Source organism: Gymnoscopelus microlampas (assembly GCF_963454915.1).
Source record: "Gymnoscopelus microlampas genome assembly, chromosome: 13".
In the NCBI taxonomy this organism is placed as follows: domain Eukaryota; kingdom Metazoa; phylum Chordata; class Actinopteri; order Myctophiformes; family Myctophidae; genus Gymnoscopelus; species Gymnoscopelus microlampas.
Genome location: NC_139950.1, coordinates 36,444,656 through 36,464,094, shown reverse-complemented (window position 1 = coordinate 36,464,094; position 19,439 = coordinate 36,444,656). Strand labels below are relative to the sequence as shown.

Here is a 19,439-nt window from a genome sequence, read left to right as displayed (position 1 = left end):
TAATCATAATATTCCAATAACTCTGTCTGTGTTTACCTGAGTTGTTTATCCCTCCAGCATCTAATGAGAATAGTTCTCTCCAATAGTTCTCTCCACAATCCCTGGAGTGTGGGACTGTGGAAATCAAAGCTCCCAATTATATGCGTAACGAAATAGGATCAATTGTTCCTGATACTGTAGAAACATAATGAATGTTATTCTTCACAATCTGTATTTTGCTGCAGGGACTTAAGCAGCATAGAATAAATGATCAAAAAAGCCAATCTACAAGCTCACAACACGTTGCATGTGAGCTTGTGGAACTGCTTTTTGAACATTTTTGAAAAATGACACCTAGAATGTCAATTTTTTTTTTTACTACAGGACCCAAATATGTACAGTATTTCAGTCAAACTCTGAGTCCCTGGAACAGCCCACCAAATGCAGGCCTTTTTTACAACTTGTTTTGGGCCACTGGGTTAAACCCAATTAAGCACATTGTTCTTAAGGTTATTGAGGTTAAAACAGGATAATTCAGCTTTTTCATCATGAAGTGGTTATTTGGCCTCAGATTGGTTTAAACACTAGACTGAATGGATGGATGGCTTAGTTCAAATCACCGTCCCCAGCATTAGCTAAATTTAACCACAGCGAATGCCAAGTCAATTAGAATCATATGGGGGAATTGTGTAACCGGGTGTTTTCGTTTTACATTTGTTTTGTGGGTTGAGCTCTAATATGTCACGAGGCTAATATATCACGTCTCTTGTTGTTGATGTTGAAACGCTGCTTGTCATCGGCTGTCATCTGCGGTCTCAGACATTGACGAGTGCCAGGATGAGCTGGTTTGTACCAGGGGCCACTGCCAGAACACAGAGGGCTCCTTCATCTGTAACTGTGGGCCTGGCTTCAGGGCCTCGCCGGCAGGGGACCAGTGTGATGGTAAGTTATCGGACTGATTCCCAACCTTTTTCAATTTCAAGGACTCCCGGTTTGATATGCATTAGGCCACAGACCCCCATTAGATACCATGTTTATCTCTGGGACCCCAATCTATTCTGTGAGACTGTCTGTGTTAATGCTAATCTGACAGTGTGTACTGTAGATAGAACCCAACGGACACCGTAAGCTATTAACCGATTAAGACCTGAGGTCGATTCTACAAACGCCTTCTAAATCAGTAGTTCTCAAACTTATATATTTTCACCACGGACCCCCATCTGAAAATGTTTTGTGCCAGGGATCTCCCAGAAGAGAAGATATATATATATATATTTGTTTTTCTTCAAAAATGATAAAAAATAGCAGATGTACTGTACATGCCCACCATGTTAATTTATGTTTAAATCATAACAACCGCGGCACTTTGCCCCGCTTCTTATACTTTTGCCTGTATGTGAATTGATTGATTAATTGAATACTTAAACAGCACGTGGTACAGTCAGACATTAAGGCTAAAAGGATAACACAAAAAAAGTCCTGGGGACTTCATCAACGTAGCATAAAACAAATAACACAATACTATATGTCATCAACAAATACAAAACACGTATACGTGTACAAAGGAGAAAAGGGAATAACGGCGGCAGTGAATGACCCCTCCTTTCTATGAAGTTTATTGTTGTATACTGTAACCATAGACTGTATAAAAGAGATGGACAAAGTGACGCCCCAGACCGTAGATGAAGCCTATTTTTCAACGATTTCAAATCCGCCATCTTTAATATATGCCAAAAAGCAAACGGAAATCAATCGCTAAATGAGTGCTATTGGTTGGGTAGCTTGTCAATGAAATCATCCCACCCCTCCTAGAGCATATCCTACTTTATTGTACATTTTAAAATAAATGGGACCATAATTTACCAAAACGCATATCATGATGATAGAAAGAAGACTTTTAACTAGCGTCTGGAAGCATATAGTATTGATGACAATGTTTATTAAGGTAATGAAATCAAATCTAAAATTCGTCAAAAACCCACCAACTTGAATGGAGAAAAAAACCAGCAGGGGGTAAAACAGCGAAACTAACCATTCATAGGCCATTCATATTAACTGTCACTTCCTATATCAACTTAATTTCAAAGCAGGAAGCTCGGCCCTTGACTGTAACACACAATATGTTATCCATATTAAGGACCTTGGAACAAAAGTCCCCGTCCGGGAAAAATGAAGTTGAACGTTAGAAGTAGAAACATGCAACGTGGTGGATCTTGGGTAATAGTGGGCTTTGCTCCGCGATTCGACTGACGACGGCGAGGTTCAGGCTGATTAATTATCTGTGCATAACATCCTTCCATCCAGATGTCAAGGTTTGTTTCTTGATGCACAAGAAGGGGGGAAACATGTCTGTGATGTATTTCTGTTTTATGGCTGCCACTAAAACCTGACGGAAGAACATCTGCTATAATTAACAAACTAAATTTAACCTGCGGGTCCAACACCAGAACACGCACCATCTCCTCCAGCCACACAGAAATAGTTGGCTTGGGGAGTGTGTGTGTGTGTGTGTGTGTGTGTCTGTGTGTGTGTGTGTGTGTGTGTGTGTGTGTGTGTGTGTGTGTGTGTGTGTGTGTGTGTGTGCGCGCGTGTGCGTGCGCGTGTGTGCGTGTGCGCGTGCATGTGAAAGATTAAGAGAGTGCATATGTGATCTCTTTTATTTGTAAGCATGTAAAGCAAGTATTTTTGACCTTGCTTGTTTGTGCAAATGTGGCCTGTGTGTTATATATGAATGTTGTAGATGTTGTTAAAGGGATAGTTCACTTTTTCTTTTAAATTGGGAGCCCCCTGACAGTTTTTAAGTTGCTTGATTGATTTGATTTGATTTGATTTATTTGCACAACATTTTTTGTATGCATTTACAGGACATGTTAGTTATTTCCAGGGGGAAACATTATGTGATAGTTGTTGTGCCGGTGAGGTAAGAAACCCTGGGGGGCTTATGTGAGAACCTCACCGTTTACATTACATATAATAAGAGTTATTTAATATTAATATCCTGAGGGGGCCGTGTTTTTTCGATTACTTTTTCATTTATTTTATTATTTTATTGTATTTAATGTTTTTAATTAAAAAAAATATATATATAAAACATTCTCACGTATTAGAAGAACAATATCAGTCACCAGAACCAAGGACGGGTGTTTCCGATTAATCTAACATGGTTAAAATGGAGTTTGAAGTTACAATGGGTTTGTATAGGAAGGGGGCGTGTCTGAAAATGAATATTGTACCAAATATCTAAATACTGAATCAAGCAACTTAAAAACTGTCCGGGGTGCTCCCAAAAGCCTGAGTAGACGATAAAATGAAAGTGAAATATCCCTTTAAATCCTAACTCTGAGAGTGTAAAAGGTCCATTATTAAAATCTCAGTGTTTAAATATCACTAAGGATTTTAATGTGTGTTTATGATATGGTCGCATCTTTCAGGTTTGTACTGTAAGTGATATATATAATATTGTGTGTGTGTGTGTGTGTGTGTGTGTGTGTGTGTGTGTGTGTGTGTGTGTGTGTGTGTGTGTGTGTGTGTGTGTGTGTGTGTGTGTGTGTGTGTGTGTGTGTGTGTGTGTGTGTGTGGTTGTGTTTTCCAGATGTGGATGAGTGTTTGGAGGTAGCCAGGCCGTGTGACGCTGTAGGACAGTGTGTGAACAACGTGGGCTCCTATCAGTGTCACTGTCCACAGGGATACCAGCAGATCAACGGGACCAGCTGTCTGGGTGAGAGCCTCATCTTCTGCACTCAATTATCACACCTGTGAACATCTACACTGAAAGCCAGATTTGAACTTCATTGCGTATTTGCGTTACGGTAGCCGCGTTGCGAGCTTGTAGATTGACAGTTTTTGGTAAAGTACTGTATATCAAGCCCTTAACACAGTCACATACTATATGGCTGTCTAGTGAACAATTACAAACTCTCCCAACACATCCCGCAGTTGCACACACACATTATTCCTAATGCCAGGACAACTTTGTTTTTTTACGACCAAAGTTTATATTTTAGCTTGTAATTAAAGTAAATAAAAGATGAGTGTTATTTTTTTTTCATTTACTGCTTTCTATAGTTTTAGCAATTTTCGCGATATCTTTTACAGTGGGCGCGGGCATTCTGTCCGGTGGCTAAATATGCCTTTTTTACACGATAAAAAAGGTCCTGTGGTCTTTGATGGCCAGATGTGAGTTATTGGGGGCTAGAAGAGCTACTGTAATAATAATAATAATAAAGAAAACGCAGAGATATTGTGTAAAAAAGACATATTTAGCCACCGGACAGAATGCCCCCGCCCACTGTAAAAAAGATTGCGAAAATTGCTAAAACTATAGAAAGCAGTAAATATATATTTTTTTAACACTCATCTTTTATTTACTTTAATTACAATCTAAAACATAAACCTTGGTTGTAAAAAAACAAAGTTGTCCTTTAAACACATTTTCTGTAAGTTTCTATTTACACATTTTTCATAAAGGTCTTTGACATACCGTATGTGTGAATCAGTATGTTGTTGCATATAATATTATGCATTGTTAAATAGTCAATGTCAATCAATCAACCAACCAACCAATTAACCTCTCTCTCACAGACATTGACGAGTGTCTGGACGATCCGGAGCTGTGTCCCAATGGAGAATGTGTCAACACGGAGGGCTCCTACGAGTGTGTGTGTGAGAGAGGGTTCGCCCCCAACACCAACACCAAGACCTGTGACGGTAAGACATGTCCTTTAACCCAACAACTTCCCCCCCGTTCAGCTTGCTGTGCTGATGTGATTTGTACACTGTCAAATCAGTATTCAATTAACTCGGAGAGTTAAATCCTTTTGAGGATTTTACTGTGTACGTTATCCTCCGTCCTACTCCTCCCACCCAACACATCTCTGCTGACAGGTGCCGCCCCCCAGCCCGTAGGATTACCTGCAGGGACAAATATCACCGTCCCCTCCCAGCTTCCCTCCCCTGAACACGGGCCAATTGTGTTCGTATTTATAGACACTCGACAAAGCCGGACGCACCTCAGTGGCTTCTAACCCCCAGACTCCGTGGTGGTGGGCAGCTACTTTACCACTGCGCCACCCAAGCGCCATAACTTTTTTCTTTTACGTTCATATTTTACATTTCATCTACTTCGGTTGCAGTTATTTTCTAACCAAAATAGCTGAATACGTGCACACAGACTCAGACACACATACACATGCACATTTTTTGCCATGGCCTTTGCCAATACCAACCTCTGTAAGCAGGTGTTGACTGATAACTACCCTGGTTTTCTCTGGATTTTTCTCTGGACATTCATACGATGTTACTGTTCGTCCAGCACCCCTGCTTCTGTTCCTCCATCTACTTTTCTCTCGGTACCTCCCTTCCTCTGCCCTCCCTCCTCCTTCCCTATCTTTCTCTCTCTCTCTCTCTACCTCCATCTCTCTCACTCCGCCCCTATACTCATGTGCGTCCTTTCCTACCTTACGCCCTCCCTGCCTCCCTCCCTCCCTCGCTCGCTCTCTTTCCCATCCGGCTCCCTGTCTCTCTCATTCCATCACGACGTTCATCCTTTCATCTCTCTCTCTCATTGTGATCTTCTAGATCTGCTATTTTTTTTATGTTTTGAAGAAATATTTTGAAGACTATTTTAGAAAATATCTGAGAATGTCTCTTTCTCTGTCAACGGCGTGTTCCTCCTGGTGGAAGGCACAGCCTTTTGATATCTTTCACATATGCTGCTACTATTTTTTCCACCAGAAGCTCTCCATGGCGGGAGCTGTTGTCCGTATGCCAGAGCTGTTTTTTAATGCCCTTTCCTGCCCTAGAAAAAAAGAGAGAAAAAAAACACCAGAGAAAAAGAAACAGAAGGAAGCTTTTGAGCTCGCTGTCTAGACGACAAGGGATATTTGCTGCATTGCTCTCCTGCCCATGATTTATAGAGGGCTGGGGGGTGGGGGTGGGGGGGTACAGGCGTGTGTGTGTGTGTGTGTGTGTGTGTGTGTGTGTGTGTGTGTGTGTGTGTGTGTGTGTGTGTGTGTGTGTGTGTGTGTGTGTGTGTGTGTGTGTGTGTGTGTGTGTGTGTGTGTGTGTGTGTGTGTGTGTGTACATGCTGTAATCTGTTTATGCATAATATCTGTTTGTTATGGAACCAACAGTCTTTTTAATCTGCTACAATCAATTTCCACCTTTCGTGTCATTTCCCTAATCTGACTGAGAGGAAATGAAGGATACAAATGTGACGATGAGTTACGCTATGTGTGTGGGCGCCTGCCTGCATGAGTGCATGGCACATCTGTGTATGTACAGTATGTGTGCGTGCGTGTACGTGTGTGTGTGCGTGCGTGTGCGTGTACGTGTGTGCGTGCATGGCACATCTGTGTGTGTGTGTGTGTGTGTGTGTGTGTGTGTGTGTGTGTGTGTGTGTGTGTGTGTGTGTGTGTGTGTGTGTGTGTGTGTGTGTGTGTGTGTGTGTGTGTGTGTGTGTGTGTGTGTGTGTGTGTGCGTGCGTGCGTGCGTGCGCGTGGATGCATGCGTGCCTGCGTGCAGCTGCAGGCACATCTGTGTCTGTGTGTGTCCTGTATGTTATACAAGTCTATAAACCTGACCATTATCATGAATTAAGAGGCCAGATGGTTTAAGCAGGTGGAATCATTGGGGTTGAGGAAGGAATGTGATTCTAATTAACTAGAGTCCAAAATGAGACCTGGCCAGATGAGAAGCTTGTTCTGACAATAGGAGTTCCTTTCAACTGGACAGATCCGGATCCAAGGCTTCTTGTGGTTACGTTTTTAGTAAAACAGTTATTACATACAGTAGTAATGTAACTCTTGATAGTGAAAAAATTTACCTTTAAGTGTTCATTTTTACAGTCTCAGGATCTATCATCTATGCAAAGGAAATATTCGCACATCCACTTGCACTGTTCAGATGCAGGTGCGTTGGACAGTGACAACTGAAGCAATCATGAAAAAGGTATTTCATGAACAAAAATCCTGCACACTGCTCTTGCTCAGCGGCATCAGTTTTGACTCAAATTGACAGACGTTTCGGTCCCTCTGGACCTTCATCAAGAGTCTCACGATGAAATGAAGACATGTACAAATTACAAAGATTCTGAAAGAAAAGAGGGGGACATATTAATCAATATTAATGAACAATGAAAACTCCTATGGAATTGATAAACTTTTGAAATTACACTACTACACCAAACCACTTTGCCGAAAATAGCAGATCTACAAGCTCACAACGCCTCGCCGGCTCGAGGCGTAGTGAGCTTGTAGATCGGCTATTTTTGGGTGAAGTTCTCCTCAGCATAGGAGAAGGTTAATGTAAAATCAATATCTTATCACGCAAAGATTTGGCGCCCCCCTATAGTAACTCTGAGGAGCCCCTAGGGGTCCCGGACCCCTGTAGAAGACCCCTGCTCTAGAGAACCAACACCACCCTGTTGGTCATTAATGAAGCCAACTGTCACCGCATTCAAAATGTTTTTTGTCTGTATTTTGTTTCACAAAATTGCCCCTTGTCAGCATTTGTTAGAAATGTAATGTGTCTTAAGCCAGTAAGCCATTTACTATCACAAAAATACTTGCAAAGTCATTCAGTTCATTTCCATTTTCAAGATGGTCCTTTGCATAAACTCTGGACACTTGTCACAGCAATGGCTAGAATTGATAGCTTAGCTGAGATTATTTGATCGCTCGCATCCACAAAAAAATAGGTCTCAGCCTGCTGGACTGGGCAAAAGCAATAAAGTAGAGATGGAATCTGCACACTTGCTCAAATGCTCCCAAATATTTTCCTTCTTTTTGAGATAAAAAATCCACCTTATCGAAAAGTCGATATGTAAAAGCAGAAAGAAAATGTATTTTGGAAGCATTTGAGCGTGTGTGGGTACTAAATATTTTACTTTATTAAAATGAATGGGCCCTAGCTTGACAGAAACCCAGATGACATCAGAGACGTTTTTAGTAATCTGTCTTTCTCTTTAGAATGGTGGCTGAGCCAACCTGTATGGAAGTAAAGAGGGTTCAAGACCTTTGGTTTAAAGTAGTCATTACTCATTAGATATTCCATGTTCCTTGCAGAACCCAAAGAACAACTAGAAAAAGTGCTCCTCGGAGCACAGGTCTCCGCCAGGTCAGGTGGGTTATTGTGGCCTCCTTGTGGCGCTATAATAGGCCAATATGAAAGGGGTGCCATTTCTTCCTCTGCCTTTCACAGCAATCGGACGTTGACGTTCATGATTTGAGGCATTTTGTTCAAAAAATGTGTTTTGCAAAAATCGACAGCCCAAAGTGAAAAGGGTGGTATTTCTTCCTCGGCCTAGTGGAAATGTGCGTGTAAAGTTTCAAGGCAATCGCACACTGTTTTCATGATTTGAGGCATTTTGTTCAAAACACACCAATCCTGCAAACTTTGGAAGGCAATGTTAGCCAATCAGGATGGAATATGAAATATCGGACAGATCAGTCTTGATTACATGACTATAGAGATCATGTGTATCGATTTGCGTGATATTTGGACAAAATCTGAAGGAGTAATCTAAAAAAATGCGTCGGCCTCCTGGTGGCGCTATAAAAGGCAGATGTGAAAAATGCAGGGCAGAGGTTTTTCCTTGGCCTCTAGGGAGTGCGCATAAAAAAGTTTTACGCAGATCGGTGCACGCAGATCGGCCTGGCGGAAACAATGAAGTCGGGTGGAAAGAAATATTTGTGTGATAACATTAACAAGACATTTCTGAAACCTTTCCACTGTGTCTGAGGGGTATTTGTGCTACCTACCAATTACGAAGACAAGACGTGTGTGTGTGTGTGTGTGTGTGTGTGTGTGTGTGTGTGTGTGTGTGTGTGTGTGTGTGTGTGTGTGTGTGTGTGTGTGTGTGTGTGTGTGTGTGTGTGTGTGTGTGTGTGTGTGTGTGTGTGTGTGTGTGTGTGTGTGTGTGTGTGTGTGTGTGTTTCCTCGTCATATCCTGCTGTCCTGGAAAGCTGAACTCTGTGTATGAATATTTGTTTGGGTGTATGCGTGTGCGCATGGCGCACATGCATGCATGTGTGTGTGTTTCTCCTCCAGACATTGATGAGTGCCTGGGTGGCAGCAGGTGTGTGGGTGGATCCTGTGTGAACACCCGGGGCTCATACAGATGCCAGTGTGACAGAGGCCACCGCCTGCAGCCAGACAATAACACATGCATGGGTAACTCCATCTACAGCACACCTCACCACAAATCCCTCCAGATTTGTGGGGAGTTTACATGCTGCCATGCTGCTGCCCCATTATTACGGTCAAAATATTCAAATCGTGCTTTAAGAATGTTTTTTTTTTAGGTAATCTTAAAAAATATAAAAAACGACAACATTCTGAAGAGTATTAGCGATCTTTATGTTGTGCTTAGGGAGAACGCTTAGATTGTTGGTTCTCAAAGTGGGGTCAGGGACCCCCAGGGGTCCTTGTGGGGGGAGAGGGGGTTCCAGCTGCGGCAAAAGTAATTAACATAGCATCACAATCATTTTAACCACTTTATCAACATTTATATGTTGGCTATTCAAAAATAGCAGATCTACAAGCTCACAGTGCGCCACTTTGGGTCATGCTGCGAGCTTGTACATCTGCTATTTATTTTTTTTATTATTTGAAAAGAAAATTGAATAATTTATTTTTTACATAAATCTTCACTTCTGGGGTTCCTTGCCACAGAACCCTTTCAGATGGGGGTCTTTGGTCAAATAAATATACAATTTCGGGCTCCTTGACATGAATAACCTTGAGAACCACCGGCTTAGATCATTATGTTGATTTGTATGATTCCATCTCAGATATTGATGAGTGTGCAGAGCTGGGGCGTAGTATCTGTGGTGCGTGGCAGTGTGTCAACCGGGTGGGCTCCTACACCTGCACGGTGGACTGCCCGCCAGGCCACACCCATGGTGGCCCTGGGGGAAACTGTGAGGGTGAGTCTCCATCATTGGGACAGCCATCGCCAGCCACCTTTCCTCTATTCAAAGCCACCCACGCGTGTCTCACAGTGTGTTGTCTAACAGCTCAAACAGAATACTGTGTCAGTTAGAGGTCAGACGTTAGACAGTTTCTGTGCTGTTGGGTCAGTGAGATGCCAGAGAGGGGAATGCCTGTCAGGCACCACGACATACTTGGCTGCAGGTGTTGTGTTGTCAGTAGATGTCGAGGATAATAATGCAGTGCACGACGTCAGGTTTCACACGGAGCAGATGGTAACCTCTTATTAATACCTTATTCTCACCATATCCAGCCTTCTTTGGTAAGCTTGAGTGGCAAGTGTGTCTATACATTGCAAAATCCTGAGTCTTATTTAAAAGAACATTTTGCCTTTTTTCCAACAGTATCAACATACTGTATGTGTTCTGTGCGTACCGATGACATCATTGGTGGTCCTTTCAACGAAGATTTGAACGAAAACAAAATTGTAAACACTTAAAACTTACTGTATGTACTTTGTTAACATACTTTATGTACTATAGGCACACTCCTTTTTCCCTTCTATTGGAAATATCTGCGCTGACAATAGCTGATCTATTAGCTCACAACGCATCTCAAAATGACGTGTTTTGAGCTTGTAGATCTGCTATTTATGCCGAATGTTTGCCTCCCAGAATAGGGATGCTGGAGTTCATGAGGTTCATTTAAATGAAGACTCAGGATTTTACTGTGTATGTTTTCCTTTCCTTCCTTCGCACGCACGCTTCAAGAGCTTTCCTTTTACGTCATCTTCTGACTGCTCTCTGGGACAGCCTCACTCGCTGTACTGTGCAGTATTACAGAGCAGGGGTCATCAATATGTCCGTACAGGGACACATTTTAGATTTTGTTTTTACACACTATAATGTTCTTATTTTGACCCTAAGACCAAATTACTGAATGTCAGTCTTCAGGTTTTCTTCAGAATATGTATGACACTGATTTACTATGACAATGTAAGGCACATTAGGAGTCCACGAGGACAGTGGTTCCGAAACATTTTATTTTCAAGGACCCCCATAACTCAGAGAGTGTGCTAATGGAACCAAATGGACCCGTAGGATCCATTTGGTTCCATTTGTACACTCTCAGAGTTACAGTACAGACCTGTAATGGTCATTTAGGGCTAGCTCTTTATGTGTTTGTCTACTCATGTCCATGGCAAAAATTAAATTTTGACAAAAATGTCCACCACACGTTAGCATGACGATGACCCCTGTTACAGAGCCGTAGCTTTTTCAGAAATGAAAGAGAAACGGTAAAGGTTTTACAGTCATTCTTCCATTTTCCACTGTCTGTTCTGTCTGACTCAGTGATGTCTACCTCTTCCGTCCCAGGACGCCACTTATCGTGCGCTCGCATCTGTTGCGTGGCAGCTTCCCATCTGTCATGTCTGCTTGATTGGGGTCAAAAAGGCTTGTTTAGAGTACGGAGTGTTCGGCTACATGCCGCTCATTCGCTGTGATTTGTTTAGCTTGTTGTCTGGCTTGTTTTTGTGCGGTTGTTTGTAAATGAGCGTCTGGCTGTGGTACAGGACGTCTTTTGGCTGAAGCAGCGTTGGTTCGAACCTGCCTTTGATTGCTGTTTTGCCTCTGGTTTTGTGTGCTTGCTGGTGGCGCACTGTTTGCCTCTGTGTATCCTCTGTTACAGTATACATTACCCAATTTTTGGCTTGAACATGTAAACTGTTTTATCTACCACTAGCCAGGCTATCAGAGCTAAATTCAATGTATGGGCTAAAACTGGGTGAAAAAAAAGAGATGCAAGAGAAACCAATGCAAAGACTTTAAGGTGTTCCTTCATATTGGGATGGTGTAAGTGTTGGTTTTCAAAGCAGTGTGTGTAGGTTTTGTTCTCTGCCGTTCAAACCCATGCATTGAATTTAGACGTCTCCAGACATATCAGTAGGAGGAGATTTCTGCAAGACTATGAGAATTATATTGGTTTGATTTGAGACTACCACTGAAAGAGATCAGCTTAATGTGACATGGTCTAAGATGCTGATTTAACCTGTTAATAGGCATAGAGTACATTGACTGATCACTGATCACCTTCATTCCTCATTGTGATCTACAGATATCGATGAATGTGGGATCAATGAACACATATGTGGACCTCACGGCTTCTGTGAAAACCGAGTGGGTTCATTCCGATGCCTGTGTGATCAGGGATACCAGGAGTCCCACGATGGCCAGGGCTGTGTGGGTAAGTTGCACGTACGTGTCTGTGTGTGTGGACGTGCATGCAGGTTTTTGTGTGTATATTTCATTAACCCATTAAGACCTGAAGCCGATCCTACAAATGTCTTCTAAATCCTACCAGTTTTCTGAAAAACGGATGTTTCTATATCAGTGGTGCTCAAACTTTTTCATGTCATGGACCGCCAAAATTATATATGGCCTATTTGGCCGCCGACCCCCTCATCTCAAAATATTTTGTTCCAGGGACCCCAAGAAGCAAAGATTTGAGTTAAAAAGGTTTCCTTTAAAATATATATATGTTCAAAGATTTGCAAAAATTGTCATGATTTTTCAAAAATAGCAGATCTACAACTGCATGAGCTTGTATGTATGCTATTCTTTAATAGCCAAAGAAATTTAAAATGACACAGATTCTTTCCCAGTTTTAATGGGTTAAGCCAGCCACAATAAAACGCAACAAATGAAAGTAAGCAAAACATTGCTTCCATTAGCTTCTGCTCAGCTCCTCGTACAATTACACGGGAATTCATTAAGCTACCGTTACAGTTAGAATTAATTCAGGCCAATCTACTCCCTCTTTATTGAAAAGGAAATAATGTGACTGTAATAATAATCCCAAAGATGCAATGCTATAACTATGAGAGTTATGCAGCCAACCATGCACCACTAAAAGGGACAGTATAAAGAAAAATTTGATATGAGGCATACATGCACTTACAAACTCAGTATGTTCATTTCAATCTTCAGTTTTCAGCACTTCAGTACTGTGGTCAGTACTTTAATAAGAGTGTTGTTGGTTGTCCCTTACCTAACTAAACCTTTAGATAGGTCTGCTAAGTTCATATATGGATTTTACATGAACATGACAGGGTTGCCTTTAAGATGAGCAACTGCAGCAGTGGTGTAAAATAACTAAGTACATGTACTCAAGTACTGTACTTAAGTACAATTTCGAGGTATCTTTTACTTTACTGGAGTGCTTCAAATGTTCAGTACTTTTACTTCTACTCCACTACATCTCAGAGGCAAATTATACTTTTACTGCAATACAATTATTTGCAGTATATTGATACTATTACTTAAGTAAAAAAATGTAGTACTTTTTCCACCACTGCACAGGTGTAAAGTTCCTGCACACCACAGCGGAGACTAGGGGTTTGAATCCTCTGCGGTGCCTCCGGTTTGGCCGGCCGTCCTTACGAGCATAACTGGCCATGTTCACATGCGATTTGTGGAGCAATTCCCCATTACCAAAAAGTTGATTTACCCAACTTTTTTATGTCACCACCAGTTAATGCAGAACCCGAACATGTAGAAAAAGGTCTACATTTACTACAGTAAATCCTCCAAACATCCCATCCAGCCTGATACCAGTTCAGGAGGTTGTTGTCATGGAAACTGAGTGATAGCTCATTTACACTGAGTTTGCTGGGCAATCTGCCATGGATATCTATCTCCACTGAAGAATGTGTTTTATCGGCACTCCGTTGTGCCTAGTTAGAAAACACTTAGAAAACACCACTTAGAAAACACAAAACCAATGAAAAGATATGATGACTGACTGTAATTCATGGCATCCCTAATGATTCATAGCTCTAAAAGGAATCTCTTTAAATCTATACTATTTAACACTGATAAATGTGCACTTATGAGTCCAGTAATTACTGTTGTAGTTATGAAGCGGCCTATCCACTATTTTGTACTTGACTCAAAGAAGGTGCAATCTATATCCTGTACAGAGTTTTGCCGCCGCCCGCTTGACATTGCAGTAATAAAATTGATGTATACGACTACTATTGGACTGCTAGATTTTTCCTCTCAGTAAGTCGAGTGAATATGAATTATGGCGTGGCCCGTCCCGAGACAAGGCTGATAGGACTTTGATGGTCCTCCGCGTTCCCTCTCTCTGTTTTTGGACAGTAATTTCCCCCCACTCTGCAAAAGAAAAAAAGAAAAAGGATGGAGGCGATGTCAGCGGAGGCTTGATTGATGAGCCCATTTATTTTCGTTCAATTCCAAGGTGTGCTGCTGCGGCCCCGCGCGCGTCTCTGCCATGTTTTAAACATTCCCCCAGCGTGTCCCGCTGCAGCGAGGCTCCTTGGAGCCTGGGGTTAGAGGAGGCACTGGAGCTGAAGAGCTTCTGACCACACTCATGCAGAAAGTTTAAACGGGCAATCCGTATCGACGTGCGCTTGTGCAGCACAGCACGCACACACTCTGAAAGTAACACAGCCAAAGTTAACAGAGTTGGAGACGTTGGACACTGACGTTGGTTACATTTGTGCACTCTCAGGGTTAAATTAAGACTGAGCATTCTACTGTATACTAAAAAGAGAGATGAAGAGAGATTTTTTGCCTTTTTCTTTTACGACGGGTATGTAAGAGCGCATCCATGTCCGCTGCAGACAGCTCTCTTTTATGAGCTCACATATATTATCCATTTGGTTTGAAGCCTCACCAAATCCATTGCTCTGCGGGCGGCCCAGCCCGGCCCGGGGCTGTCCTGGCACGGCTTCTGTCCTGGCCCGGCCCTTCCCTTCCCTTCCCAACCACGTGATTAGAAAAATAACTTGAATTTGCTTCCTATCTGCTTTTCCAAACTCATTACTTTTCTGTATGCTCGGCCGGTGGTTTTCCTGTGCGTGCGTGTGCAGTGCAGCGGGTGCGTGCATGCGTGCGTGCGTGCGTGCGTGTGTGCGTGCGTGCGTACGTGCGTGCTGAGTTGGACCTGTTGTGTTCTGGTGGTTTCCGCATGGTGGGCCCATGCAGCATCCATCCAGTCCAATTTCCTCCAGCAGGAAAGGTTCTGTCAGAGCTGGGAACGAGGGGTGCAGCTTCTCCCTGTTGGACCTCCATGGAACACTTCCCCTCAAGACACTCCACTGACCTAGAAAGCACTAACACATGCACATGCACACTCTCTCGCACACTCTCTCACAAACACACACACACGTGCACGAACGCACACGTGCAATAGCAAGCATGCTGTGGCACACACACACACAAGCGCAATAGCACACATATTGAGGCACACACATGCACGCGCACACACAGATATACGCGCACACTCTCCCAACTCGGGAACTCAGGAACTCAGGCAAGGGCATTCTGAGGTAAACTACTACCCAGACATTGGTACAAAAAGCCTAAAACCTCCAACTCAAATCCACACAGGACCATCTTTCTCTGTCTGTCTGTCTGTCTGTGTCTGTCTGTCTGTCTGTCTGTCTGTCTGTCTGTCTGTCTGTCTGTCTGTTTTCTCTACCACACACAAACAGCACGTATTAAGTGCCAGCATGCACTCATTCACACAATGAGAGTATGCTCTCATACGCGCACCCTGCGCACGCGTGGCCGCGCACGCACACACTTCCCATCTGTACTTTGGCAAGTACAAGTGAGTCCCACCCCAGTTCAGTACAGCCAGCTGCCTCCTGTCCCCTGCCAACCCATCACTCCACTCTACTGTGGCTAGCACAGATGGACTCATTCTCTCTACATTTTGTTGTCTACAGTAAACACTTCATCCCTCTTCTGTCTCTATCAACCTTCACTCTCTGTCCCTGCACATCCCTAGAGACTCAATCGACAACAGCCAATCTACAAGGCAAGCTCACAACGCGTCTGCAATGAGTTGTGTGAGCTTGTAGACATGCTATATTGTCTCTCTCTCTCTCTCTTTCCCTCTGCTGCTGTTTTCTTCCCAGATAGAACAGAACCATTGTTTGAGCTTTCCATCCTGTCTGTCTTGACGTGTGTCTGAGATCTGTTTCCTGTCACAGGGATGCATCAAAAAGGCTCTTCCCTCGACTGTCAGGGTGATTTAAGTGATCTGCGAAAAGTCTTCTCTGTCTGGTGTTTAGCTACAGTCGGGATCAAGATCTCAGGCCCGAAATCCCTCTGGTCAGACTTTTCTCTCTCGGCTCTCGCCCTTTTTCCCCTTTTTAACATTCAGACACGGATGTCTCCCCGGCCAGACTTAGGAGGGAGCGTGTCAAATAAAAACCTGAATGGCTTTTGTTCTCAATTTAGCCGGCCGCCGTGCCTGGGCAGAGATTGGACCCGGTCAGCGAGGGTGAAATACCCAAAGGCCACTCGGGGAGGGGTTGGGCCAAATATGATCCGCTGTTTAATTGGGGTTCCGGCAAGCGTGATGGAACTTGCAAAACTGCCCCGCATTTTAATGTCACAGAACTATTGTGGGTGGGCAGTGAAATATAGATGACTATTCTGGAGTTTGATGCAGGAAGGAAGGGAATCAGAGGCTTGGCGCAGAATTATTCTGGGATGACCGTCTTCCTGTCTCATTTGTATCTGTTCCATTTATGGAGCTCTTTATTGGCAGTGGCATCCGATGGTAATATAATAATTATAATTATTATAATAATCCTACTATAAATGCGCAAAATCTCTGTCCGTGTGTCTGTGCGTCTGTAGTAAACGTATCTCGAGAAACGTCCAACCGACCGACGTCTAACTCAAGTGTCAACTTGCTCTGGCAAGGCTACACGCCAGGCAAGGCTACACGCCAGCAGCTGAATAAAGGAATAAAGAAAATGATCAACTGATCATTTCCTTGATTTCTTATCTGAGTATCAATTGTTACTAGCTGAGCACACACGGCCAAAAAAGACCAGCAGAGGAAGCATACCTGCAGCCGCATCCAGTGGTGGAAAGTAACTAAGTACATCTTCTCAAGTACTGTACTTAAGTACAATGTTGAGGTACTTTAAGTACATTTTGATGCCAATACTTTTGCACTTTACTCAAGTACATTTTAAAACCAAACTTGTACCTGTAGGGTATTGATACTTGATTGATACTTTTACTTATGTAAAAAAAATATGAGTACTTCTTGCATCACTGCCCGCATCTAGACTCATGAAGGTGTCATTTAGTCTTTCCCATTCAAATATGCAGTTGAGCCCAATCAAACAAAGCTATGGGACACTGAACCGTAACAGAAGACGGGTATGCCACCCTCTGGAAACCTGAGACTACAGTTATGCACAGAGCCAATTAGATCTCCTCAGTTGAGCCCCACTCTCAGACATTTCTGCCAGGACACTTCTTCTCCAGCTGTTCCTGGGGCGACCTCGTTTCCTCTCTTCTTTGGGGTTGCATTTCAGGTCTTGTCGGGTGATGTTTCCCATAGAATGTTTTATTCAATGGGATCCTGTCTTGTTCTTAGCATTGAACAGCAGAAATATATTGTAGATGTACCATACATATACAGTATTTGGGTGTGTGCGTGGGTGCGTGCGTACGTGCGTGCGTACGTGCGTGCGTGCCGTGCGTGTGTGTGTGTGTGTGTGTGTGTGTGTGTGTGTGCGTGCGTGCCTGCGTGCGTGCCTGCGTGCGTGGCTGTGTGGCTGTGTGTATGCGCATGTGTAGTGGTAAATAGTAGTAAATGTAGCCATTCACATACTGCTATGTATGCATTATGTTGAGTTTATTTCATATAATCAGTGTCAAAATAATTCACCTATCTCACATCCCTCTGTCTCTGGATCTTCTAGCTCTGCATTTCTCCAACATATGAAAACATCATTTTCACTGGCCGGGCCAGCAGATATTTACAGCATGGCCAAATAGAGTGTACAACCCCGAAAACTCAGGACCAGATTCAAAAAAAGAAGGGGAGAGACAAATTCCTGCTCCAGACCTACTTTGTGGTAGTCCTATTCTCCACAACTGGAAATACCCTAAAATATACACAGTATATCACCTCTTAAGGGGCTCAAGTCTGTCTTTTCCATTGTGACTGTGGGCTTTTAGTTATCCCATCTCGCGGCACGCCCCCTCTTTTCCTCCCTGCTGGCTCCTTAACACTTTCTAGCTCATTGAGAAGCTGGCCCACACCACAGCACTATGGACTATATTGGATAACATGTGCAGAGAATATATAGCCGTGCATAGACAGGTGGATATGGAAGTACCGTTGTTGTCCTTTTATGTTGGCTGTAAAGCCTGATTAGTACTTTGTTGTACAGCTGTGTCATTCAGCTAAAATAATTGATTTAGCCATACTTTGAAGTACAAATTAACTGAAATGTTGCTTTATTATCTTTTGTGTTGTTGTTGTTACAATGTCTCCCCCTTTTTTCTTTTTTGTGTGGTCACTATGCCAATTCCCAATCCCCAATGTAGTCCCTATCACTGTTGACACCTACTGGTTGGTCTTGGTGAGGGTGTCGACAACCAAAACTTTTTTCATCTGACAGTGAGGAGTTTCACTCCCTGCTGAACAGGCGCTCCGACCAACCTGTAGGAGTCACTATAGTCTCTAACCCCAGTCTGCATGGTGGTGGTGGGCAGGAACTTTACCTCTGCACCGCTTGGACACCCAATATTTTAGTTTTAGTTTCCAACATTTTTGATCAAGCACGTTGTGCCCAACAGCTATGAGCCAGTAATGAAAACTGCTTCCTGGATTGCCATGGAATTAGCGGTGCACCTTCATCCTCCCCAGAAGATAAAACATACTGATCTTGGTGTTCCACTTCAGTGTTGATTTCGTCGACTAAAACTAGGACGAAAAATGTTGGTCGACTACCTTTTTTCACTGACAAAGACGAAATAAAAACTAAGCTCCGATGACTAAAACTAAGACTAAATATATCGAGAATTTTGTCAACAAATAAAAAATAGACTAAAATGTTATGGGGGGACTAGTGGAGAAGAGATCCAGTAGAACTAAAAGACAAGTAATTTTATGTTTGGTTGCGCTCGGTGTTCTGCCAAAATACATTTTAGTCGACTAAATCAACTGTAGATTTAGTCGCCTATTATATTTAGTCTAAAACTAGACTAAAGTAAATTATTTCAATGACTAAAATAAGACTAAAACTAAATAAAATTTGCTGTCAAAATCAACACTGTTCCACTTGCACGCAAGATATCTCACAGATATCTTGCACAAAAGATAACTTGGAGCAGGCCTCTGGGGGGCGGCTAGAGAGGCTTTTAGACTTGTTCAGTCTTGTTACATACAGTACATCTAGTACATCTGTTCTGCACCTTTTTCTACTTGGTTGTGACCATGTGTGACATTGCATCACAATACATGGAAACCAAGATGGATGTAGCGCTTCCTGCTAAGCAGCTAATGACACTCATTAACCTAACCACTTAACAACATGTTTGCTTCCGTCCCCTCTGCCTCTTTTCCCCATCTCCCTCTCTCTCTTTCTCTTTCTCTCCTTTTCTTTCTCTCTCTCTCTCTCTTCCGCCCTCTCCCTGTCTCGTTCTCTTTCTTATGCTCTTTCCCTTTCTCTTTCTTTCTTTCTC

The 19,439-nt window shown here is 42.9% G+C and overlaps 1 protein-coding gene across 4 annotated transcripts in view; it reads left to right on the top strand.

The window, feature by feature from the left end:
- The window catches only part of ltbp1 (latent transforming growth factor beta binding protein 1), a 146,140-nt gene that overhangs the window by 101,454 nt on the left and 25,247 nt on the right, over nucleotides 1-19,439 (top strand). For 3 of the 4 annotated variants that reach the window (XM_084075325.1, XM_084075324.1, XM_084075323.1), the window contains 6 exons: nucleotides 799-921; nucleotides 3,572-3,697; nucleotides 4,561-4,686; nucleotides 9,028-9,150; nucleotides 9,771-9,905; nucleotides 12,025-12,153. In XM_084075325.1, coding sequence (XP_083931451.1) covers nucleotides 799-921; nucleotides 3,572-3,697; nucleotides 4,561-4,686; nucleotides 9,028-9,150; nucleotides 9,771-9,905; nucleotides 12,025-12,153 — 762 coding nt within the window. The remainder of the gene's footprint in view (nucleotides 1-798; nucleotides 922-3,571; nucleotides 3,698-4,560; nucleotides 4,687-9,027; nucleotides 9,151-9,770; nucleotides 9,906-12,024; nucleotides 12,154-19,439) is intronic. The other variant, XM_084075326.1, reaches the window with a different exon arrangement.